Raw genomic sequence first — 26,025 nt, 5'->3', positions numbered from 1 at the left:
AAGTGTTATTCCACACGCTGCTGGCATAGATGTTGCTTTGGAGTTTCTTGTTTTGCATTTTTTTTGGTTCAAGGTTCGTGTAGCATCTCAGCCCTCCCTTTAAACATAGGAAACTGCCTTATGCTGTCTCAGCCCATTGGTCAATCTAGCTCAGTACTGTCTACACGGGCTGGCAGCAGCTCCCTAGAATTTTCTGGCAGGGAGTCTTTTCCAGCTCTGCCTGGAGACGCCGGGGATCGAACTTGGGACGTTCTGCAGGCAGGGCAGATGCCCTACCACTGAGCCACAGCCCTTCTGTAAGTTGGGAGAAGCAACAGCCCTGAACAGGAGGGGAGGCGAACTTGACCCCAATGCCTACTGCAGGTTTTGCTGATCTATCGAATCAGCATTAAACACTGTTTACAAAAGGCTGTCAGGGGTAAGTCCTCTGTTTGAAGATTTCCATTTGTTTGTTTCATTTATACAGTATACCACCTTTATCTTCTGAGGATCTCAAGGGGGGGTGTACACGGTTCTCCCCATTTCACCCTCACAACAACCCTGTGAGGTTAGGCTAGGAGATGGTGACAGGCCCAAGGTCACCCAGTGAGTCTCATGGCCGAGTGTGGATCCGAACCCTGGTCTCCTGGGCCCTAGTCCAACACTCTAACACAGGGGTCGGCAACGTGCTGCCCATGGGCCAGATGCGGCCCATGAAGACCATTTTACCAGCTCACAAGCCACCCCTGAACTGAGCTGCTTGCTCGGCAAGTCTCCCGCGCACTGTGCTAAACCGGCATGGTGCAGCGCAGCAGCGGCGTCGCAAGGGGGGCGATGGGGGCGGTCCACCCTGGATTCCAGGGGAGGGGGGGTGACACTTGGGCCGGCCCCGCCCCGCCGGTGGGCCCCGAGCAAGCCACGGAGCGAGGCAGCCTCGCCCCGCAGCCTACTTGCAAACCTGCTCCGCGGCCTGCGAGCAAGCCACGGAGCGAGGCGACTCCGTTCCAGGGCCCGCCCGCCGGCACCGCTATGGGACTGCGGCTCGTGGGGCTGCCCCACCCCTGCTGCTTTTCGCTCTGCAGCTCACAAGGTCGCCACGAAAGCAGCAGCGGCCCGACAATGGAGTGTGCACACACAACATTTTGCGCAGGCGCACTCTGTCGTGACGTCACGACGCGACATCACGACGCCCCGCCCCCAGGGGGTGCCTCCGTTCGCCGCCCCGGGTAGCAAGGAGGCTTCCTTCGCCCCTGCAGCGCAGCACAGGGACACGCCGAGTGGCACCGGAAATTGTATCTGCGCATGTCCATATGCCGAAAATCGCTTCTGCACAGACGTGGGTTTTGGCATCTGGGCATGCGCAGAAGCAATTTCCGGTGCCGTGGACATGCGCAGGTGCGATTTCCGGCATCGCGCTGCGCCAGTCTGGCCCACGGACGATCTCCATGGGAGTGATCCGGCCCATGGTGGTAAACCTTGCCAACCCCTGCTCTAACCATTATGCCACACTGGCTCTCATTATTATCATTTATTTACAAAGTGCTGACTAGACCAGGTCTGGTTTAAAAGATAAAGCACCCTAAGAAGGCCCTGTAGTTGCCCATCATTCGTAAGCACCTGGGCAGCAGACTGAACAGGTACGCTTAGTTATTTATTTCATACAATGAATACACCAGAGAAAAACCTCAAAAAGTTTACAAAAAAAGCATTTTGCACTTGGCATGTGGACCCCACTGTAGTGAGATGAATCTTATTAATCTTCAATTCATTATTTTATTTCTTTATATACTGCTGTGTCATTAAAAAAAAACCACAACAAAGTGGTTAACAGCAGTAAAACCGTGCAATAAAAACTATATTAAAAAGGTAAAGTCAGATATCAATTAACCATTACAGACAGTGGCTTAGCATGAGTAAAATTTCCTCATCACTTCTCCAAGGGACCGTTGTAACTTGGATTGTGTACATTTTTGTTCCAGGGACCCTGATGTTCCTTAAAAGCTCACCAGAAGTTTCTCAATAGGGTAAAGGTAAAGGGACCCCTGACCGTTAGGTCCACTCGCGGACGACTCTGGGGTTGCGGCGCTCATCTCGCTTTATTGGCCGAGGGAGCCGACGTACAGCTTCCGGGTCATGTGGCCAGCATGACTAAGCCGCTTCTGGTGAACCAGAGCAGCACACGGAAACGCCGTTTACCTTCCTGCCGGAGCGGTACCTATTTATCTACTTGCACTTTTGACGTGCTTTCGAACTGCTAGGTTGGCAGGAGCAGGGACCGAGCAACGGGAGCTCATCCCATCGCGGGGATTCGAACCGCCGACCTTCTGATTGGCAAGCCCAAGGCTCTGTGGTTTAACCCACAGCGCAACCCGCATCCCTCTCTCTCAATAGGGAGGGAGGGATAATTGTGAAGGTGTTTCCTGGAACCAAAAGGTTTGCTTTGCAGAGCATCTCCCATGGGTCCCTTTTTTGGCAATTTGAACTGCAGGTGCAGGAAGGGAGAGCAAGCCAGATTGAGATGCAGCAGCTGTGGAGGAAATGGTTAAAACCCCTCTACCCCCATGCCAGGATCCCAGTCCGGATTAGGTCCCCCGCGCCTGCAATCCCCTCCCGCTTTAGTCAGCTTGGGGCGGAGCTTATGATCAACAGCACCTCCATGAGTCAAACACTGTAATGACCTGCAAACCTGTACAAATACTGCAAAACGGTACAAACACATGTAAAGGTAAAGGGTAAAGGGACCCCTGACCATTAGGTCCAGTCACGGACGACTCTGGGGTTGCGGCGCTCATCTCGCTTTATTGGCCAAGGGAGCCGGCGTACAGCTTCCGGGTCATGTGGCCAGCATGACTAAGCCGCTTCTGGCGAACCAGAGCAGCGCACGGAAACGCCATTTACCTTCCCGCCAGAGCGGTGCCTATTTATCTGCTTGCCTATTTATCTGCTAGGTTGGCAGAAGCAGGGACCAAATAACAGGAGCTCACCCCGTCGCGGGGATTCGAACTGCCGACCTTCTGATCGGCAAGACCTAGGCTCTGTGGTTTAACCCACAGCGCCACTTGCCCCAATTCACAGGTGCTCAGCCTCTGACTAAGGAGCAGGAGAAAAGCCCGTTGTTGTTACAGGACCGAGCCTGCATATGTACTATATACATTTAGAGCACATTCCCCTTCCCCCCCTGAAGAATCTTGGGAACTCTAGTTCACCCCTTACAGAGCCCTTAACAAACTACAATTCCCAGCGTTCTTATAATAATAAAACTTTATTGCAGCTATAAGCTCATACATAAATAGACACGCAAATCATACCTGCCTTACAATCCATGCAAAAACAGCTAAAATAATTACATTAAAATAGAAATAATAACATAAAATATTTACAATCAGGAGAAATAGATATAAATTCAACCTATGATACTATCAGGAGTTACAGGCCCAAAAGGGGTGGGAAAGAACCATTAGGATGCCTGTAATAGGCCATTTCGCCTCTTATGGTTCAGAACCGAAGTCAGATACCTTGCCACTTGCAAGGTTACCGTTGGGTTAGAATCCTGGAGTAAAAGGGTAAGATGGATCTGAACTGGAAGTCCAGATAATTTTTGGACCTGTGGGCTCAACAAATTTCTCCTGACATCACTGTATAAAGGGCAGATAAAAACAATATGCAGGAGGGATTCCCTCGACAACTCATCACACGAGCATAAATCTGATACACGGCCCCTAGAGAATCTATGTGACATGACCCCGGAAGAAAAGGCATTAAACCTTGCCTTAATAAACGCAAAACGATGTTTTGCAGTGGTAAGGGATGAGAAGTAAGCGTTCTTTTTTTTCTGGAGGGGTGCTTAAAATGTATGCTGATCAACCGCGAATCATCCAGATACCCACCGGCGCGCAGCTGTCCTGATGTACAGCTTCCGTTCACACAGAACGTTACAGCGTGCCCCAACAGACTTGTGTGACTCCTCAAAGATCTCCCAGACTCCTTTACACCACACAGCCATTCTATGGCCGATGCCTGGGGGAGTTCCTTGCCAAAGAAAAGTCAATGTGGAAAGCAATCCTTGGTCAGAGAAAGTCTGAACACCACTGTCCCCTGCTCTCGTAACACACACACACCCCTCTGCCAATTTTTAAACGTCTTCCTTGGAGAAGCAGTCCGCTCAGAGTTTGTATGCAAAGCCGGGTCGGGATCCTCGATTCTGTGGCCGCGTATTATTATTCGTCCCCCTCTGGCTTCCACGCATGTCCTGCCCCTTGCAGCTGGAACATGCAGAGCTCCTGGCTCCCATTGCAGACTGAAGCCAGCAACCCGCTTAATGAGAAATCCCTCTTTATCCCAAAGCAGAGAGGGCAAATGGACGGAAAGGTCAGCGCTGAAAATATGTGATGGATTTGTATTGGCTGCGGCCTGTTCCTCCGCGGCAACAGCAGCCCAGATGTGATCTGGCAGGACGGAGCCAACAGCTTGCAGAAAAGCAACAGCTGTGGGCCGTTCGTGCAGACAGTAACTTTCGAACCAAGCAGGCCATTTGTCTCGTAGTGTCACATTTGGGTTGGTTTTTCTTTTTTTAAAAAATGTCCAGGTTTAAGGATATATGGAAAAGGGAGGAATATCTGGATGGAAAGGTGGTGGCAACTCATAGATCCTACGCTGGGGAGATGTAGGAATTAGCCCAGGCATGGAGAAATTGATAAAAGAAAGGCGTTTCTCCTCTCATAGCACTAGAGAAGCTGAATGTTGGAAGATTCAGGACAGATGAAAGAAGATTCGGGAAAGATAAACTATGGAACTCGCTGCCGCAGGAAGCTGTGATGGCTGCCAACCTGCATGGCTTTAAAAGATTAGGTAAATTCATTGAAGAGGAGAGGGCCCTCGATGGCTATGTTCTGCCTTCACGATTGGAGGCAGAAATGCTTCTGAATGCCAGTTGCTGGAAATCACAGAAGGAGAGAGGGCTCTTGTGTTCGAATCCTGCTTGCGGGTTTCCCACAGGCATCTGATTGGCCACTGTGGGAACAGGATGCTGTGAACGAGATGGGCCACTGACCCGATCCAGCAGGCTCTTCTGTGTTCCTGTGGTTTTGTTTGCTGTGGGTTAAACCACAGAGCCTAGGGCTTGCCGATCAGAAGGTCGGCGGTTCGAATCCCCGCGGCGGGGTGAGCTCCCGTTGCTCGGTCCCAGCTCCTGCCAACCTAGCAGTTCGAAAGCACGTCAAAAGTGCAAGTAGATAAATAGGTACCACTCTGGAGGGAAGGTAAACGGCGTTTCCATGCGCTGCTCTGGTTCACCAGAAGCGAGTTAGTCATGCTGGCCACATGACCCGGAAGCTGTACACCGGCTCCCTCGGCCAGTAAAGCGAGATGAGCGCCGCATCCCCAGAGTCGGACACGACTGGACCTAATGGTCAGGGGTCCCTTTACCCTTACCTTTATGTTACATGCAGAAGTAGATTAAGGTCTGGTTTATACATGCCCCTCCATACAGAGCCCATTTGCAGAAATGTCTGGATCACTGCTGTGTATGTGCACATCCAGAATTTCCATTAAGGCCCTCAAAATTATGTACACCAGCCTTTGACAACCTGGCACACCCCCCAGGTGTTTTGGATTACAACTTCCATGAGCCATGCTGGCTGGGGCTGATGGAATTTGTAGTCTAAAACATTTGGAAAGCACCAGATTGGCAAAGGCTGGTGTGCATCATTCTACCCGTACCATTCATTTCACCCGAGTAGATGTTGTGGACACAACTCTCATCAGCCCCAGTCACTGTGGTCAATGATAGTATTTGTGGTCCACAACAACTGTGCTAGGCAGATCCTTACTATTCCCTAGGAAACAGGGAAACCCAGATGGGCAGGGTATAAATAATAATAATAATAATAATAATAATAATAATAATAATTATTATTATTATTATTATTCCCATTTTACAGATAGGGAACTGAACCTGCAAAAGGATATCTCCTGCCCTTGGCTCATTCTACATCCAAAGGTCTCTTCCATTTAAATACATCCTTCTTTTTTTGGCCTTGCTGTTACCACAAAGTACAGAAAATGTTTTACTCAGAAATAATTCATTTGCAGTTGTGGAGTTCGAGAGCCTGAAGCTGGCACGGAGCCACCTCCTCTATTCTGGCCCCTTCTTTGGCTCCGCTAAACCTTCTAATTAAAATCAGGTTCTTCTCCTGCTGTTCAACCTGTGCATTAAACTAACCAGATATAAATAAAGACAAGGTATGTGTGCGTGTGGGGGTGGGAATTCACTTAACATTACTTAGGAAGTTTCTCTCCTTATTCATTTATTTCCCTTCAGCTTTGGCCGCGCCAGTCTGCAAGAGGTTCAGGGTTGCAATGACTGCAGTAAAACTAAGTCCAGACTGTTGCTGATTCGCAGGTGTGATTCACTCGCATACCGCTTGTGCGATTTAAGAGGATTTGGCACTCTTGCAAAAAAACAAACCTGCTTCCAAAAAGAAAAAAGAAAAACCACCACTCAAGTTATTTCCAGACTACCTGTTAATTGACCATGGCCCTGGACCGTTTTGCACAATTTTTTGCCCAGGAGGCAAACTCAGCTATTCAGTGGGCATATTAATTCTGATCTGATTGCAGGGAGGTTAGACAATGCTGCGTTGAAAAAATCGTTTCTTTATTAATTGTTGGGTCTCTGGACCGTAATAAAGATTTTATTATTTTATTATTTATTCTTTTTTTTTCTTATTTTTATTTGCATTGCATTTATATTCCCCCCCCTTTCATCCCAGGAGCTCAAGGTAGCATATATACTTCTCCTCCCCATATTATAATCCTCACAACAACAACAACAACAACAACAACAACAACAACAACAACCCTGTGAGGTGGGTGACTGGCCCGAGGCCACCCAGTGAGCTTCATGGCTGAACGGGGATTCGAACCCCGATCTCCAAGGGTCCCAGTCTGACACTCTAACCACTACACCACCACACTGGCTGCCTTCGTTATCCCGCACATTGCGGTGCATGTCCCCCTTCAGTTTCCTACCAAAAAAAAGGCAGGGTTTGGGTGCACCGGAACGCCAGATCAACTTCGATTTGGGTCCCACCTGGAAAGAGCAACGATCTGCGAAAGTGCACTCAGACTTTTGGCAGAACAAAAAGCGACAGGGGAAACGCACACTGGGGAAGCCGGGGTTTTCTAGCCGCCTGGCAAACTTTGTGTGCCAACAAGGCAGAGTGAAGGCTCAATAAATTTGTCGCCTGGAAGGAAGCGGAGATACTGCAACCTGGACGCAGAGCAGAGAGGGGTCGATTCCGTGTATCTATGTTTTCTTATCTCTATGGTTGCTCAATACCGGCTTCGCGCGGGCGGGGCTGAGAGCCGGGACAAGTCGAGGAGGCCTCATTTGCATTCGTTGGGACCATCATGCATTGCGCGCAAGGGAGCCGGTTTCTCCCTCCGTGGTTTTCGTCGGTAACGCGAACGGCTTCTACTACCGAAGGAGAAACATTGGGGCCATCTTTTTTTCCCCTTTTCACCTATAAAAAGTGTTTTGCGGGTCGGGGGAAAGATGAAAATATAGGGTCACCGTAACCTTTGTGGTAGATGCCCGCGCTTTGGCTGGTCTCGTCGGCTTGCAAAGAGCATACTCTGGTTTCACCTCAGATCGTATAAATCTTTCGCCTTTTACTAAAGATTTCCGTGGGGAGGAACATTTATGAGTTTTCAACTAATTTTTTGAGGCCTTGCTTCGGCAGGGCTGCCTTTATGTGTCAAAAGAAAGATGTTATGCTTGCATCCTTTTTGGGTGCTCTGATATTTGGTTTATGCTGCCGTCCCGTGATGCAGGCAATTGTGGTTTCTCAACCACCGTGGGAGCAGTGCATTTGAGCATGTGCAGAGTGTCATCCTCTTGTTTGTTTGTTTTAAATGTGTTTCACAAACAAGAATGTTGTTCAGTCGTGTCCGACTCTTCGTGACTCCATGGACCAGAGCATGCCAGACACCCCTATCCTCCACTGCCTCCTGCAGTTTGGTCAAACCCATGTTGGTAGCTTCAAGAACACTGTCCAACCATCTCATCCTCTGTCGTCCCCTTCTCCTTGTGCCCTCCATCTTTCCCAACACCAGGGTCTTTTCTAGGGAGTCTTCTCTTCTCATGAGGCGGCCAAAGTACTGGAGCCTCAACTTCAGGATCTGCCCTTCCAGTGAGCACTCAGGGCTGATTTCTTTGAGAATGGATAGGTTTGATCTTCTTGCAGTCCACGGGACTCTCAAGAGTCTCCTCCAGCACCATAATTCAAAAGCATCAATTCTTCGGCGATCAGTCTTCTTTATGGTCCAGCTCTCACTTCCGTACATTACTACTGGGAAAACCATAGCTTTAACTATACGGACCTTTGTCGGCAAGGTGATGTCTCTGCTTTTTAAGATGCTGTCTGGGTTTGTCATTGCTTTCCTCCCAAGAAGCAGGCGTCTTTTAATTTCGTGACTGCTGTTGCCATCTGCAGTGATCATGGAGCCCAAGAAAGTAAAATCTCTCACTGCCTCCAACACGAATAATGTTATACAAATAAGTTTTCTCATGTCATTTGTATAGCACAATAAATAGCATAATAAATGTGCAAAAATATCTACAATATATGTTTCGTTCTTAGTGGTCAATGTATAAGTTCTTGGTTTATGAGTAGGTTTAAACAATTAGGAAGGAGGTGGGGGAAAGGAGTGGGAGTGGCGAGTGGGGTGGTTATGCTTCACTTATTCTATTTTTTAAATTCTTCTCTTATTCTATGGGTTGTGTCAGCGTTACATTGGTACCTTGGTTCTCAAACTTAATCCGTTCCGGAAGTCCGTTCCAAAACCAAAGCATTCCAAAAAAAGGCGCACTTTCCCATAGAAAGTAATGCAAAACGGTTTAATCTGTTCCAGACTTTTAAAAACAACCCCTAAAACAGCAATTTAACATGAATTTTACTCTCTAACGAGACCATTGATCCATAAAATGAAGGCAATAATCAATGTACTGTAGTATAAAATAAATAAGACAGTATTGTAATCGTTGTTTGGAGGGGGGTGGACTTTTATCCATTTCTGCAGTCACACAATCAATTAATCAGTAGCTGAACTGGGTTCCGCACAGTCACACAAACAAATTACCGGTAACTGAAAAAGCCTCAAAAACAAAAACGCAAAATAAATAGCAAAAGCAAAAGCGCCAAATACAGTGGTATCTTGGTTCTTGAACTTAATCCGTTCCGGAAGTCTGTTTCGAAAACCAAGGCACGGCTTCTGATTGGTGCAGGGACCCCGGAAATGATAGCCGACAGCCACATCAGACGTTTGGCTTCCAAAAAATGTTTGAAAACCGGACCACTTACTTCCAGGTTTTCGGTGTTTGGGAACCAAGGCATTTGAGAACCAAGGTACCACTGTTCTTGTATGGGTTCTTTTACTAAGAGGTTGGGTGTGTCTTAGGGTGTGGGTGGTTGTCTTTGGTTGGCTGTAGTGAGAATTAGTTTTTGTGTGTGAAAGGGATGTGAGTGTGTACCTACGGGGAAGTGGCAGCAGCTGCTGCACTACTCCGCATGCCAGCTGTTAATCGGGGAGGCTGAGCAGCCTAAACAAAGCCCTGCTGCGTCTCCAATTTCTTCAGAGCTTCCTCTGCCCTCACTGACATCCCCTTTGGGTTCCGGGGGGGGGGTCTCCTTGCAAGCCACAAGGACTCTCCCGCTCCCTCCTGCCATTTCCAGGTTTGGATTGAATTATTTATTTCCCAGCGCCGTGCATAAATTGGTCACACATAAAGGGAGGAGGCACTTGTACAGGCTTTCTGCAGAGAGTATTATGGAGGGGCATTTGGATCTAATGTGTGGATCTGTTGTCCGCCACTTCCTGCACTATTACAGCCCACGTGTGACTGACGGATTGAGAGATTCTCTTTTGCTTTCCAGGGATTTGCGCTTCAACCGCATCAAAGCCATCCAGCCTGGAGCCTTCAGGAATCTGAAGAACCTCAACACCCTGTAAGTGCTCAATAATCTTCCTGCGCCGCATGCGCCGCCTTACCTAAAATGGGAATCCAAAAACCAGAGGCGCAGCTTAGCTTTGCTCTGCGGGCCGTTCGATCCAAATCTGACAGAAATAACCCCGCTGGCTGGCTCACACAGAGGCGAAGTTCAGAAACGGTATGCTGGGCGGATTTCAAGCCAGCTTTATTTTTGGCTCCGGGCTCCGTAAACGGTATCACCTGCTCCGTTGTTTTTGGACAGGTTCGAGTTTGTGTCAGATCTCGGATTCTAAACAGCTGAGATGCTTGGCTCCAGAAATCGCTGGATCCTTGGAGCACTCTTTGCGTGCCGCCGAGGTCCTTTCAGGATAACAGCATATCTGCAGGCGCCCGTGATGGGTTTGCTTCGAGCGACTTCCATGCTGCGTTCAATTAGAAGACGGGGAATGAATTAGCACTTGGTACAATCCTACATATGGGTCTGTCGGAGAACAACCCTCCAGCTACAACCACACTTCTGCTTGCTGGCTCCGTCCTTTGTCTCTTCTCAAAGGACCACCCCAAAGGGCCATTGCCCTTTGGCACCGATCCTTTGGCAATCACCCCGGCACTTTTTCTGGCTCCGGTTGAAATGCCCCAACCCAGATGTTCTTACTGGGTGGCTGCGGTTTCTGGCAGTGGTGCTCCAAGCAGGCTGCTTTGGGCCGATGGTCCTCCTCACTGCAGCATGCAAGAAAGTTCAGGGTGGGGGAGTGATGGTTTAAAAACACAATTCTCCCTTAGCCTCCCTTTCAGAAGCAGCTCTCTCAAGGGAGACAATGCCACCTGTGTCTGCTCCTTTAAAAAAATAATTAATCAATTTTTTGATACAAACATCAACCGCAAAAGACACAAAACCGCAAAAGTCCTACCTCGAGTTATGCACGCTTCAGGATGCGTACGACAAGAGTTAGGAACGCGCTGAACCTGGAAGTAACGGAACACATTACTTCCGGGTTCAGTGGTTTGCGCATGTGCAGACGCGTCAAATGGCGTCACGCGCATGCGCAGAAGCGCCAAATTGCATCGCGCAGACGCGGCGCTTCAGGTTAAGAACGTCACGGGTTACGAACGGGGCTCCGGAATGGATCCCGTTCGTAACCAGAGGTACCACTGTACAACAAAAACCATAATAACAGTAATAACACAATTTGACAATTCAGATTTGGATATACACTGATATAGCTATGACTACACCTTTTTTAAAACAATATTTTCCCACCTCTCTTTCCTCCCTCTACTTCCCACCACTACAGTCATACCTCGGGTTGCGCTGGCTGCGGGATACGAACGCGTCGAACCCAGAAGTACCTGAATGGATTACTTCTGGGTTTCGGCGCTCGCTCATGCACAGAAGTGCCAAATCGCATCACACCCGTGCGCAGACGCAGTGGCGCGGGTTGCGAACGCTGCGGGTTGTGAACGTGCCTCCTGCACGGATCGCGTTCGCAACCTGAGCGTTCACTGTATCTGCCTTATCGCTTATATATTCGTTCCAGATTTCTTCATATTTATCCATTCTTATTTTGCGTCGACATGCAATTTGTTCGCATGTAGCTAATCTGTCCATATTATCAACCCATGTGCTCAATGGTAGCTTTTTGCGGCTCTTCCAATTAATCAAAACAAGTTTTTTTGCTTCTAATATAGCACAGTACATCCATCTGTTTATTTATTTTTTGACCCCTTGAAATCTCCCACGTTTCCGGAATATAATTTAGAATTAAATTCAGTCTGCTCCTTTTGAGGTTGAGCAAAAGTAGTTGAATTGCTATGAAGGGTGCAAACTGTAGTCCAGGCATGTCCAACTGGTTGATCGCGATCTACTGGTCAATCACGAGGTGCCCGTGGTCAATCATGGTCGATCGCGGGATCCTGATCAACCCCCCCCCCCAAAAAAAAACAAAGCTCAAGAGGTCATTAGAAACAATAGGAAATTATCCTAATGTCAGTAATACCAAAGGAAAATTGATTTAACATAGCACTAAAAACAATAGGGTTTTGCAAGGGAGGGGCCAGGAATCCATGGGATTTTGAGTCAGCCTTGCTGCCGTTGTGTGACAGCATAAGGCCTGATTTGATCTGGTTAGAATAATGGAACCATAGAGTTGGAAGGGACCCCAAGGGTCAGCTGGTCCAACCCCCTGCAATGCAGGAATCTGCCTGCCTCTCTGCCTTCGATCCCAGTGCATGTAAAGCCCCACCAGGCGGCGGGGGGGGGGGCATTTATCATCATCATTACTATTATCCCACATTTTACCCAGATCTGGGGACTCAGCTAAACAGCTGCAAATATAAAGTTTTAAGTGCATTACACAAATGTGCCACTAGATGGTGATGGTGAGCTTATGGCAAATTCAATATATTTTTCAAAATGCTTCTTAAAAAAGCATTTTCACAGCATGTTGTTTTATTTAAATATGTGTCCAGACTCCACTCTGGACTTAAGCTGGTTTACACAAATTAAAATGATGCAGATTAAATACAAAAAGCTTTAAAAAATATAAAGTATTCACACACACACACACACACACATATATAAAATCTATACTAAAATTAAAACAAAATTAAAAACAAAAACAAAATACGGATGATGAAAATAGCACAGCACTGTTAAAACTCCTTTCCTTAAAAACAAAAACAAAAAACCAGTCAGTTCCCAATGATCTGTTTCGAACTGAGTGAGGATAATTTAAAAGTCTGGGTAATTTTATTTTTTTTAAAAAAAGGATTGGATCAAGGGATCTCTGGCCAAGAAGACTCATATTGGGGAGCCAAGAATGTTATCACCCTCTTCTCTTGCCCAGTGCCACAACACAAATGCTGAGGGACGTCGGTGGAGGAGAGAAATTTTCACGGGATATTAAATCCTCCCTGTGGGAACAGATGGCTAATTGTTTCTTGCCGCAGCCTAATTGCATATTATCTAAAATACTGGCTGGTCCCATTTTGGCTTAACCGGCCTGCTTTGTTTGCGGTTGCCATGACAACCCCAGGATGATGCCTCCACTCCAAGCGAAGAACTGGAAGGCTACACGATGGTGGAGATCATGATAGTAAGACACCAGGGCAGTCAGTCCGATTCCTCCCCCTTTGAGTTTTACTGTGAGTCAGTGGGACAGGAATGAACTTGATTCAGGCTGCAGTTCCCATAGGAAGCTGCTTGTGTGGGATATATTCAGCCTCAAAGAACCAACACGATTAATGTTTGCCGTGTCTCGCCAGAGTGGTGCATGCTCTGGTTATCTCCTGCTTGGATTACTGCAACGCGCTCTACGTGGGGCTACCTTTTTTTCTCCCCCAAATTTTTTAAATTGATTTTTAACAAAACACAAAAAACACATACAGGGAAAAAAAAACATTACAACAAAATACACAACAAGAAAGACTAGTAAAAACAATTATTTAAAACTAAGGGACCCAGGTGGCGCTGTGGGTCTAGAGTCTAGGGCTAGCTGATCAGAAGGTCGGCGGTTCGAATCCCTGCCACGGGGTGAGTTCCCGTTGCTCGGTCCCAGCTCCTGCCCACCTAGCAGTTTGAAAGCACATCAAAGTGCAAGTAGATAAATAGGGACTGCTCCAGCAGGAAGGTAAACGGCGTTTCCGTGCGCTGCTCTGGTTCGCCAGAAGTGGCTTTGTCATGCTGGTCACATGACCCAGAAGCTGTATGCGGACAAACGCCGGCTCCCTCGGCCTATAGAGCGAGATGAGCGCAGCAACCCCAGAGTTGAACACGACTGGACCTGATGGTCAGGGGTCCCTTTACCTTTACCTAACCCTCTTTTATAACATTGTAGATTGACTTCCTCACTCCCTCTCCGTCTGCTTTCCTTGTAAATCATCTTTAGTAATTTCTTTACCTTTTAATATTCTAATATTAATACACAAATCATCTTCTCTTATTTAATAACCTTAACATTATCTAACTTCTATATCTGCTGCCTATCTATTTTTCCTGGTTGTTTTATACGTGGGGCTACCTTTGAAGGTGACCCGGAAACTACAACTAATCCAGAATGCGGCAGCTAGACTGGTGACTGGGAGCGGCCGCCGAGACCACATAACACCAGTCCTGAAAGACCCACATTGGCTCCCAGTATGTTTCCGAGCACAATTCAAAGTGTTAGTGCTGACCTTGAAAGCCCTAAACAGCCTCAGCCCAGTATACCTGAAGGAGTGTCTCCACCCCCATCGTTCAGCCCGGACACTGAGGTCCAGTGCCGAGGGCCTTCTGGCGGTTCCCTCCCCGCGAGAAGTGAGGTTGCAGGGAACCAGGCAGAGGGCCTTCTCGGTGGTGGCGCCCGCCCTGTGGAACGCCCTCCCATCAAACGTCAAGGAAATAAACAACTATCTGACTTTTAGGAAACATCTGAAGGCAGTCCTGTATTAGGAAGTTTTTAATGTTCAATGTTCTGTTATGTTTTTATATGTGTTGGAAGCCACCCAGAGTGACTGGGGCAACCCAGTCAGATGGGCGGATAATAATAATAATAATAATAATAATAATAATAATAATAATAATAATAATAATAATAATAATAATAATTATTATTATTATTATTATTATTATTATTATTAATGGGAGAGTGAAGAACCAGCCTAGGTGAGCCACAGCAGAGGTCTCCTCTGGAATTGTAGAGAACCTTCCTGTTCTAAAGCAGACTTTTCATTTGCCAAGGAGAGAAGTGCAATGCCAAAAAGATTAGCTTGGAATCCACAACCGCAAGGGTTTTTCTCATGTGCTTCGGGGCTGGAAAGGGATGTTATGACAACGACGGCAAAAACAGTGCTGAAAGGTAAACAAGAGTCCAGACCGTGGACAGGATCCTATTGTATCCGTCCTCCTGACCTTGCCTGCGGAGCTCAATTTGCTTTCCTTTGGACCGTGGAGCTTGCTGGTCTTCCAGCTCTGACCCAGTTAGAGAGGCAGACAAATTCCAAATGGCACCACAGGAGAATTCTGAAGCAGATAAGACATTTCTCTCTGTGTCTGTCTCTTTTTGGCAGGATGGAAAACAAGCACATTAATTTAAGGGCCTGACTACATGAGGTGGCAGGATTTGGCCTGGTCCAGTCATTCATCAGTGGACCTTTTGCAAAAATGCAGCTACAAAGCGCCCTGATCCAGAACAGGGTCGCGGTGCTCTGGCGGTGGGGGTTTAAGTCCAATCCAAAATTATCCTTTATTTATTTAATGTCATTTGTATCCTGCCTTCCTCCCAGCGCAGGACCTGAGGTGGCTCACAGCATAAATTAAGCCAGGTCCAAAACAAAACACACAATGAGGATAAATAGTTGTTGTTGTTGTTGTTCAGTCGTTCAGTTGTGTCCGACTCTTCGTGACCCCATGGACCAGAGCACGCCAGGCACCCCTATCCTCCACTGCCTCCCGCAGTTTGGCCAAACTCATGCTAGTCGCTTCGAGAACACTGTCCAACCATCTCATCCTCTGTCGTCCCCTTCTCCTTGTGCCCTCCATCTTTCCCAACATCAGGGTCTTTTCTAGAGAGTCTTCTCATGAGGTGGCCAAAGTACTGGAGCCTCAACTTCAGGATCTGTCCTTCCAGTGAGCATTCAGGGCTGATTTCTTTAAGGATGGATAAGTTTGATCTTTTTGTAGTCCATGGAACACTCAAGAGTCTCCTCCAGCACCATCATTCAAAAGCATCAATTTTGTTTTCAAGTAGAAAACAATTAAATAAGAAATTGTATTGAAAACATCAGTGAGAACACTTAAAAGCACACACACAAAAGCTTAAGACCCAGCCTAAGAATACGCTGTCACAACAGCCAGCTGTTGGCCAAAAGGCCCAGTCAAGATAAAGAAGTGTTTGGAAAAAGGAAAATAGAGAAGGAGCTGGGCTGTCCTCCTGTGGGAGGGAGATCCACAGTCTGAGAGCAGCCTCTGAGAAGGTCCTGTCTCATGTCCTCACCAATCGCATACCCTCCAACATTTCTCCAATGAAAATAGGGACGTCCCATTCCAAAATGATAATTTTACTTTTTATACCCACACATCTTACTGGGTTGCCCCAGCCACTCTGGGCAGCTTCTAACATATATGAAAAAAAAAATAACAAAACATTAAACATTAAAAAAAAAACCCTTCCCTGTACAGGATTCCCTTCAGATGGCTCGGGGATTGGATAACTTAGGGCTGCCATACATCTGGATTTTCCCGGACATTATCAGGATTTCAAAGGCAGAATTGACGTCCGAGGGGAATTGTCCTGGATCTTAGGCAAGTCATTTTTGGGGGTATTTTTGTATTATTATTATTTTTTTAAAAAAAGCTCAACAATCCCCAAAATGATTTTAAGCTTTTGGAGCTTCTGTTTCCACTGCTGTTTTCCCTGACATTTTGCTGATTCGACAAGATTGCCCCCTGACGCCATTTTTACACCCTAGGGTACAAGCCTTGGGTATGTTGGTTTTTACTTTTTGAAACATGGGAACCCTAGGATATCTCCATACCCTCCAACATTTCTTCAGTGAAAACAGGGACATCCTAAGGACATCCTAAGGAAATGTGGGGCATTCTGGGATCAAATCTGAAAACCGGGATGGATTCTCTAAAGCAGGGGCGTCCCTGGAAAACAGGGACACTTGGAGTGTCTGCAATTGTAATACTGAGACCACAACCTGCCGCCTTCAAAGTCATCCATTAATGTGTGCCTTCCTTTCCCTTATTTTCTCACAGGCTTTTGAACAACAACCTGATAAAGCAAATTGCACGGAGATCCTTTGAAGGACTTGACAACTTGAAATACCTGTAAGTGTCTGTAAGGAGGCCCAGTGTGACAACAGCCTCTGACCATGAGTAGCAGGGAAGTGAAACACTCCTGAAACTTGTCAGATCACAGTTGCTTTACATCCTGCTGTGCGTAGTAAATATTGAGCAGGAAAATAAATTGCAGCTGCATATTTTGTCTTAGATTTATTCATATACCATTAGACCGGGCCTTCTTGGTGGTGGCTCCCTGGTTGTGGAATACCCTCCCTCCTTATTAGCTTTCAGAAGGAGCTTGTAAACATTCCTTGATGGCTGAAAATTTCTGCTCCTGGCAACCACGACAATTATTAGCTGTGAGAGTATGCAACCATTTTACCCATTATTAGATTTTTTAAAGGTTTTACACATTTCAAGATATTTTAAATTACTTTTAAATGATTTAGTCATGTTTTTATGTTATTCTTACTTGTATTGTTGTACAACGTTTCTCTGCTCTGGGCTCCTTTGGGAGGAAGGCCCAGATATAAATTTAATTGTTCAATTAATTAAGTAACTGATCAGCAGAACACAATTAGATAAATTGGCTTTTTCATGTTGCTAAGCCAGAAAATTATGGTGCTGGAGGAGACTCTTGAGAGTCCCACGGACTGCAAGAAGATCAAACCTATCCATTCTGAAGGAAATCAGCCCTGAGTGCTCACTAGAAGGACAGATCCTGAAGCTGAGGCTCTAGCACTTTGGCCACCTCATGAGAAGAGAAGACTCCCTGGAAAAGACCCTGATGTTGGGAAAGATGGAGGGGACAAGCAGGGGCGTCGCTGGGGGGGGCAGGCCACCCCAGGTTCCAGGGGAGGGGGGGTGACTCTCCGCAAGCCCACCCCACAACTCATAAGTTGCTCAGTGCAGCAGCTGGCTTTCACAGCACACACTTTGCTTTTTCCTTCCTGCTGGGAAGAGCCACAGAAGCACAGCTCTGCCCAGCCAGGGCTCCACCCAGCAGCCTAGCACATTTCTCCAGGGCACTGCCCTCTCAGGGGGCACAAAGGTGCCATCTTCAAGGGGTGACATTTGGCACCCCACCTAGAGACTCAAGCACAAGCCAGAGCAAATCCAGTGGCTTTGGGCTTAGGACTCACCACAGCACTGCAAAATCATTAGCTGTGCTTGCTTTACTCAGTCCACCTGGACCTGGGGTACCATCCGCCCACACCCCTTCAAGTCACAGTGAGCGTTTTGCGTCCCCCCACAATGCTTTGCGGCACCGCTAAGCATTGTGGGGGGACGCAAAACGCTCGCTGTGACTTGAAGGGGTGTGGGCGGATGTGGGGGGGGGGGACAAAAAAAAATCTGCACCGGGTACCACTTGGGCTTGCTACGCCTCTGGGCACAAGGAGAAGGGGACGACAGAGGATGAGATGGTTGGACAGTGTTCTCGAAGCTACTAACATGAGTTTGACCAAACTGCGGGAGGCAGTGGAAGACAGGAGTGCCTGGCATGCTCTGGTCCATGCGGTTACGAAGAGTCGGACACGACTAAACAACATGAAGTCAGAAAAGAGGTTTGGAACATACACTGCCTTTTTTCTTTCTTTCTTTCTTTCTCACACAGTTCAGTCACTGATGATAGTTCCTCTGAGAGCTGCCCTGTGTTTTTGTGTTTGCTCTGCCAAACTTCATACCCGTATCTTTTTCCCCTTGAGGGGACGGAAAAGCAGCTTGAAGTGTGTCTGATTTTTATTTTTTGAAAATCTTGGGCAGGAAAAGGATTAACTATACACATAACCTCTCCACTCCCCTTCTCAGCAGGACTGGCGTCAGCCGCCGACATCCTTATGCAGCTGCCAAGGGGTCCTGCCCAGCGCTCTTGGCACCATTGCCCCTCCTCCAGGGCTCCTTCTTTAAATGAGCCCCAGGTGGTCTCCGTTGCGATTGCACCCTGGTGTGACATCACGGCACAGCGGGGCATGATGGGAAAATGCAACGGCAGCTGCCCTTTTGCTCATCCTCCTCTTCCAGTGAAATATTCAAGTGTGGGGAGTTTCTTGTTACCAAGTGCTGCAAACGTGGCTCACAAAGACCTGGACATTCTAGTGCCACCTTCGCCCATCTGATGGCCGCCAGATTGTTGTGCCTTGAGCTGCAAAGCCAGCACCATTGAAGCTCCAAACTTCTGGACGGAACCAGGTTTGAGGAAGGGTGCCTGGTGCCTCCTAAACCACGACCGGGAGGTTCAGACACCACAGCAGCAGATGATGATGAAGAAGAAGAGTTTGGATTTGATATCCCACTTTATCACTACCCGAAGGAGTCTCAAAGCGGCTCACATTCTCCTTTTCCTTCCTCCCCCACAACAAACACTCTGTGAGGTGAGTGGGGCTGAGAGACTTCAGAGAAGTGTGACTAGCCCAAGGTCACCCAGCAGCTGCATGTGGAGGAGGGGAGACGCGAACCCGGTTCACCAGATTACGAGTCTACCACTCTTAACCACTACAGCACACTGGCTCAGATGAATTTCTAAGGATGGAATCTTAGAATCATAGAGTTGGAAGGGACCACAAGGATCATCTAAGACTTAGTCCAACCCCCAGCAATGCAGGAATATGCAGCTGTCCCATGCAAGGCTTGAACCTGCAACCTTGGCATCATCAGCACCACACTCTCACCAACTGGGCTATCCAGGCCAGCCGATAGTTACCTCTGTTTTGTTATTTATTAACCTGTTGTCTGCCATTCACCCTACAGTCCCAGGGCAGGTTACAGCATTGAAACACGACGTTTAAAACAATTCAAAACAACTTACAACCATAAAAATAAGGCATGTCCTCCAAACATACGCCCCGAGTGTCAAAGAAGAAGAAGAAGAGTTTGGATTTGATATCCCGCTTTTCACTACCCGAAGGAGTCTCAAAGCGGCTAACATTCTCCTTTCCCTTCCTCCCCCACAACAAACACTCTGTGAGGTGAGTGGGGCTGAGAGACTTCAGAGAAGTGTGACTAGCCCAAGGTCACCCAGCAGCTGCATGTGGAGGAGCGGAGACGCAAACCCGGTTCCCCAGATTACGAGTCTGCAGCTCTTAACCAGTGCTGTCAAGTATCCCGTTTTCCCCGGGATTCTCCCTTATTTTAAGCAGTTTCCCACTGCTCTCCCTTATTTTTTATTTCCCTTAAATTTCCCGTTTTTAATGGAAGCAGCTCCTCCCCTGCTGGCCAGGGACTGGGTGGGAAGACCTCGCCTACTTGGAGAGAAAAGCCTCAGCCCTCAAAGCAAGTGGGAGCCATTTCCCGTGCTTACAGGGGGGTGTATTCCTCCCCCTGCATCAGCCCCTATCCATTGCCGCCGAGCCCCTCAGCCGGCCAATAGGGTTAGCTGCTGGGCAGAGCCTGGCTGCCTTTGAGCAGCTGCTGCTTCCTGTCCTGTTTTGATGGGATCAGACAAGAAGACGATGGGGCTCCATTGCGCGGAGCACATGGCTGCCCTCCTCTTTGCTCCGCTCCGAGCCCGAGGCCGCTTGGAGTTCACATTGCTGCTCCGCCCACTTTTTGCTTCTGGCTCCTCCCACCACTGACATGTGACTGTCCCCGGGATAGGTGAGGCTGCTGATCCCTTATTTTCAAATCTGAAACTTGACAGCTATGCTCTTAACCAAAAGCCAGGGTAAAGAGGTGCATCTCCGGAATTATCCGAAAGCTGTATAATGAAGGTGCCAAATGCACCTCTGTGGGTAGGGGCTTTCACAGTTTGGGGCTGCCACCGAAAAGGCCCTCTCCCAGGCAACACCTATACACAGTGCCCCGAGCCTGAGTCATTTAGGGCTTTAAACACCAGTGTGAGCAGATTGAATGGGGCCCTGAAACAAACTGGCAACCAGAGCAGCTGTTTTAAAGCATGGGTTACGTGTGGTCTCAGATGGGATGCCAGCCAGCAGTCTGGCTGCTGCATTTTGGGCCAACTGGAGTTTTTGAGTCGTCTCCCACGGCCACCCCACGTAGAGTGCATTGTAATAATACGATTTTAGGAGGTTGCTTCCAATGCAGTCCTCCTGTTAGCCAACCGGAAAGCTTTTCTCAACCGATGTAATTTTATTCTCCTTTTCTGCTCTCCCTCTCTTTGCAAGCTACCTTTACAAGAATGAAATACAGAGCATCCAGCAGCATGCATTCAAGGGCCTTTATTCCCTGGAACAGCTGTAAGTTGGCCGAGGTTTGTGTTGGAAATTGCATGGAGACGAGGGATGGAATTTCGCCTCTGGATTCCTGCCAGCCCCCTGAGACACCATCTGCAAGCGCTCCTTAGAGTCCTGAGAAACTGAGCTTTGATTGAAAAATGAAATAAAAGTAATATGTTTTTATTTATTTACTCTTAGGTATTCCTAGGCTGCTTTTCTGGGCAGCGCCGACCCAAGGCAGCTTGCAAACGTTTCTAGTTATCGTGGTGATAGAGCTGCATTTAAACACCTGCTTTTTAAGCTTTTGTGTTGAGATTTCTGTCGCTCATGTCAATTCATGTAGCTTGAGGATGATGATTTCAGAAGCAGATTGCTGCAGAGCACTGGTTGGGCAACTCCTAAAGACGATCTCCTTATCGTGAAAAGCATCGCTTGCTAATTTCTGCCTTGCAAATGGCCATTCAGAGCGCAACTGCGAGAGAGGTCTGAGCCATTTGTTTTAACATTCTGGCCAATTGACAACCCAGTTGCCGCCTGTCTGTGAGGATCTTCTGGGGAAGATCTAGAATCATATAACAGTAGAGTTGGAAGGGACCCTGAGGGTCATCTATCCAACCCCCTGCAATGCAAGAATCTCAACTAAAGAGGCCTCTGCTTGATGCCCGAGAGAGCTGCTGCCAGTCAGTGTAGACAATATTGAGCTGGACCAGAGGTTTTCGACCTTTTTGAGTCCATGGCTCCCTTGACCAACTACATTCTTTCTGCGGCACCCCTTCCTTGCAGAGCTGGCAGCCCCTCACCCATTTTCGGACACCTTCCCTTGTGGAGTGTTCCCTCAGCCTCCTTCCCCCCTCCTTGGGAGTCTTCCAGGCAGCCACTGCTGCCACCCCAGTCTCTGAGCTGCCCCCCACCCCACCCCCAAGAGAGGTGCCTCTCAGAGGCACCATTTGCCTGCGGAGCCTATAGTCAGGGCTGCTGCAACAAACGGCTGTGCAAGCCTTTGGGAGGTAGAGACACCAGAGGGCACCAGAAGAGGGAGGGAAGGAAAGAGGGACAAAGGCCAGTGTTGCCCGCGACAACCCTGACCATCATTCAAGGCACCCCAGGGTGCCACGGCACACTGGTTGAAAACCACTGAGCTAGACGTACCAATGGCCTGACATATAGTATAAGGCAGCACCTTAGGTTTCTCTTACACACACCCCTCCTCAGCCAGCCATGTTTTGCGTCAGGGTTAGAGCCAGACAAGGGACCCAGGTGGCACTGTGGGTTAAACCACAGAGTCTAGGACTTGCTGATCAGAAGGTCGGTGGTTCGAATCCCTGCCACGGGGTGAACTCCCGTTGCTTGGTCCCAGCTCCTGCCCACCTAGCAGTTCGAAAGCACGTCAAAGTGCAAGTAGATAAATAGGGACCGCTCCAGCGGGAAGGTAAACGGCGTTTCCGTGCGCTGCTCTGGTTCGCCAGAAGCGGCTTTGTCATGCTGGCCACATGACCTGGAAGCTGTCTGCGGACAAACGCCGGCTCCCTCGGCCTATAGAGCGAGATGAGCGCCGCAACCCCAGAGTCGGACACGACTGGACCTGATGGTCAGGGGTCCCTTTACCTTTACCTTTAGAGCCAGACGCAGGTCAACAATAAAAGAAGCGGATCTCCGTTGTCAGTGAAGTTAAGTCTTTATTCAAAGAAACAACCATACAAGTCAGGGGTCTTGCCCTTAAGGGGCAAATCCCAGGTCTGAAGGTCCTTGCCTTCCACCCTTTCTAAGGCTACTCCTCTCCCGGATGCTTACCAAGCACACCTCTGCTATTCTCATTACTCTGTACGTTCTTGGAGACCAGAGAGAAGGGCACTGGCAGAGGAGGAGGGGGGCAGGGGGAGCGCACTGCCCCTGGCACCACGATCCCGGTGGGGTACCATTGTGGCTGTTGTCTCCCCCCCCCCCCCCGCCCCACGCTGGGTGCTTCACGCCCCTCCGGGCGGCATGCCACACCCCCGCCTGCTCTCCACCCCCGGTGCCGGAGCATGAAGCTCCGCCACTAGAGAAGGGGAGGTTGTCGCAGCAGGAGAGGCAGACTCCTTGGATTCTTCTGCAGTCTTTTGACCCCCTTCCTCTGCTTCAGCCTCCGTGTCTGAACTGCTTCCTGTCACAGGCTCCTCCTGCTCACAAAACCCTGTTGCCCCTTTGGCATCCGTCACCTCCTCCCGACCATCTTTCCCCTCTGACCTCTCCCCAATGCCCCACCACCAATCCCCTGGCTCTGAGCCTTCCTCCTCCGGGGGTTCCCTGGGGGGGGTCCCCGGCTGGTGCCTCCTACCTCTCCTCTGCATCCAGCCCAGTCCCTGACACTTTGCTGAGCTCGCACATCACAGCGGAGAGATGAATCCTTCTCCTTGAGCTTTCTGACTTATTTTAAGCACGGATGCCTTTGCCTGCAATGTGGGCGAAGTTCACTGGTATTCAGGAAGTCAGAGCCCTAGTGTCTTCCACATCTAGTGGTACTAACAAACCCCACCCTCCCTGGCCTCTGGGCTGCTGGGAGTTGTAGTCCAAAACATCTGGAGGGCACCAGGTTGGGGGCAGATAGAGTGATCTCCGGATAATAATTATTTGAGTTAAAAACAACCCCAACAACTCTGAGATGACACAACTGCTACAAAAATATTTGCTTTGTAAAACAAGCAAACAAAAAAAAGACCCAGTCCTGTTGAGATGACGTAGTCCCTGACCAGAAATGCCTCGCAAGGCACACTAGATAGACAAAATAAAGAGTTATGGGGGGGGGTGTAGGAAAGTATGTGCTCCTTCACAGATGACCTCATGTGGAGCACTGTGGCCAAGATCTAATCTCTCGCTTGCAAATATAATCAACGGCTTTGTAGATGATGTATTAGGAAGGAATGGTCCAGCGCTTCTGCCCCCTCAACGAGCCGCCTGTAGTTTTCTTGAGAATAATCTCAAGGGTCTGTGGAACAAGTCTTTGCCGCAAGGAGTGGCTCTTTGTGTTTTCATAAAACTTTCTATATATACCATTTTTAGAGAGTCACACTTCTGGCTCTACCCTTGTCACAGCAGTTGTCCGTTATAGATAGAACAGTTCAAAGGAACGAGGAGCCCCTCTGCTTTGAGATTTTTGTTCAAATGTTACGGTCCTTTCCCCATCCTTTCCATCAAAATTCGAAACTGTCTTGCAAATTATTGAGCGGACTGGCGGTCCATTTGAATTCAGGTCTGCTGCAGGGTCATCATGCAGCAATATTTTGCATTCCTGGTCCCCTTTCGCCAGAGAAGAACCCATTTCCCCATAGCATTGAATGTCATTTATACAATTATTTTTACACCATCATAGCATTGTTTTTTTTCCGCACCGGGCACAAATTTTCTACCAGGCTTTTGGCTCTTAATTATCTATGTCCTCCAGTTAGTGGCATGTTTTAATCCTGCCTTTTAAAAGAATAGAATGTCTTTATATTTTCCTTTCTTGTCCACCCCCCTCTTTTATATCAGTTCCTTTTCATGTATTTGTTTATATATTTTAAGTCACTTTGAGTTGCTTTGTTTAAAAAGCTACCACTAATTTTAATTAATAATAATGTATTCATAGTTGCTCATTTAAGTCACAGCTTCCCAGTTGTTTGCATGAAAGCATTCCTCATCCACAGTTGCACAGCATAATGGGTTTTGTAGCTTTTCCAGGCTGCATAAACAGTAAGTTGCATGCAGGCATAATGCACTCAGTGCATCGCATGGAACTGCAATGCATCAAATTGTTGGGTGAATCTGGGGGTCCTCTGTTCTATCCTGGCTCACAACCCCTGCTTTATTAGTGGCAGGCTAGGGTGATCCCACACGCCCTTTGGGAATTAATGACCTGTTCCATGTGTTCTGTTTTCTTCTTCACCCCAGTTACCTGCATTTTAACAACCTTGAAACCTTGGAGCCAGAGACGTTTAGTGACCTGCCCAAACTGGAAAGGCTGTAAGTCATGGGACAATCACCAAGTGGTTTGTATGTGTGACATTCGTGCCTAGCACAAATGCCTTTGTGCAATTAACTGTTAGACGCTACTGACCATAACAGCTTTCCCAAAGTGTCTAGCAGAGTTTCCCTGGCGGCAGACGACAAGAACTGTAGCCATACTCGAATGCACAGTCAAGAATTACTTTATGCAAGCATTTGGCATTTCAGTTACTACTGTCTACAAACTATACAGTCCTTCTTCCTCTCTTCGGCACAGCATACTTTCAGTCTAGCAATAAACAGTCCTGATACCGCAAACTCATAGTATCAGCAGCACACTTTACCTTACAACCAAACTAGCTGTAAGCATGCATACTAACAGCATATGTGTGCTTTCCTCGTGCCTCAAATTGCAAACTCATCTGCCTCCTTTTAATTGCATTTCCAGCTGACACCAATTAAGCTTGGAGTGCCACTCCCAGACATTGAAGAAACTTCTGGAATGCTGTTTAAACTTAAAGGAACCTTATCCGTTTTGTGAAGAATGTATTCCTAAAATTAATGCCATGCCTAGCTTGGTCCCATGAGAGGGGTGCTTGGAAGGAGCGCACCTAGGTGTGTTAAACTTTCACCCCAGGGACAGTCTCTGCCTGTCACTTGGGGATGACCTCAACGAATACCCGGCTAACATTCCGACTCTCTTCACTACCCCCCGTACAGCTTCTTGCACAACAACCGGATTTCCAGAATCCAGCCGGGCGCTGTCACCCAAACAGAATCGCTTAAACGCCTGTAAGTGGATAATCGCTGCAGCAAAGAACAATTCATCATTCTGGGTGGAGGCAAAAAGCTGGTCCCAACAGGACGCAGCTGATTGGCTTTGGTAAATGTGGGGGACCCATGGTGAGTCCCACATAAACCTAACCTCTCAAGAAGCCATGTCGGTGGGGGGCCTCTAATTCCCCTGGGCATCTGCCTCCGCCCCCAACCAATTTCAATATGGGGTCACATTTCGCAGAAGGTCCAAGTCTCCATCCCTAGCGTTTAAAAGATCTTGGCCCACCAAGCTAGGAAAGCGCTGCCTGAGATGGTGGGAGAACTTCTGCCCATGGAGAGGGGCATATGGAGAAGGGTCTGGGTCGGTTCATATGGGGAGA

The 26,025-nt window shown here is 48.1% G+C and overlaps 1 protein-coding gene and 1 non-coding gene across 2 annotated transcripts in view; both read left to right on the top strand.

Annotated features, from left to right (window-relative positions):
* The window catches only part of LOC117049096 (peroxidasin homolog), a 55,978-nt gene that overhangs the window by 2,259 nt on the left and 27,694 nt on the right, over window positions 1-26,025 (top strand). Inside the window, exons 2-6 of the mRNA XM_033153737.1 lie at window positions 9,915-9,986; window positions 16,710-16,781; window positions 20,858-20,929; window positions 24,815-24,886; window positions 25,589-25,660. Of these exons, the coding sequence (XP_033009628.1) occupies window positions 9,915-9,986; window positions 16,710-16,781; window positions 20,858-20,929; window positions 24,815-24,886; window positions 25,589-25,660 (360 nt within the window). The remainder of the gene's footprint in view (window positions 1-9,914; window positions 9,987-16,709; window positions 16,782-20,857; window positions 20,930-24,814; window positions 24,887-25,588; window positions 25,661-26,025) is intronic.
* On the top strand, window positions 7,610-7,725 carry LOC117049315. The gene has a single exon (XR_004426944.1). It is a non-coding gene; the product is annotated as a U5 spliceosomal RNA (small nuclear RNA).

This window comes from Lacerta agilis, chromosome 6 (assembly GCF_009819535.1).
Source record: "Lacerta agilis isolate rLacAgi1 chromosome 6, rLacAgi1.pri, whole genome shotgun sequence".
Lineage (NCBI taxonomy): Eukaryota > Metazoa > Chordata > Lepidosauria > Squamata > Lacertidae > Lacerta > Lacerta agilis.
Note: the sequence above shows the minus strand (reverse complement) of the source record. Positions and strands in the feature narration are given on the sequence as shown.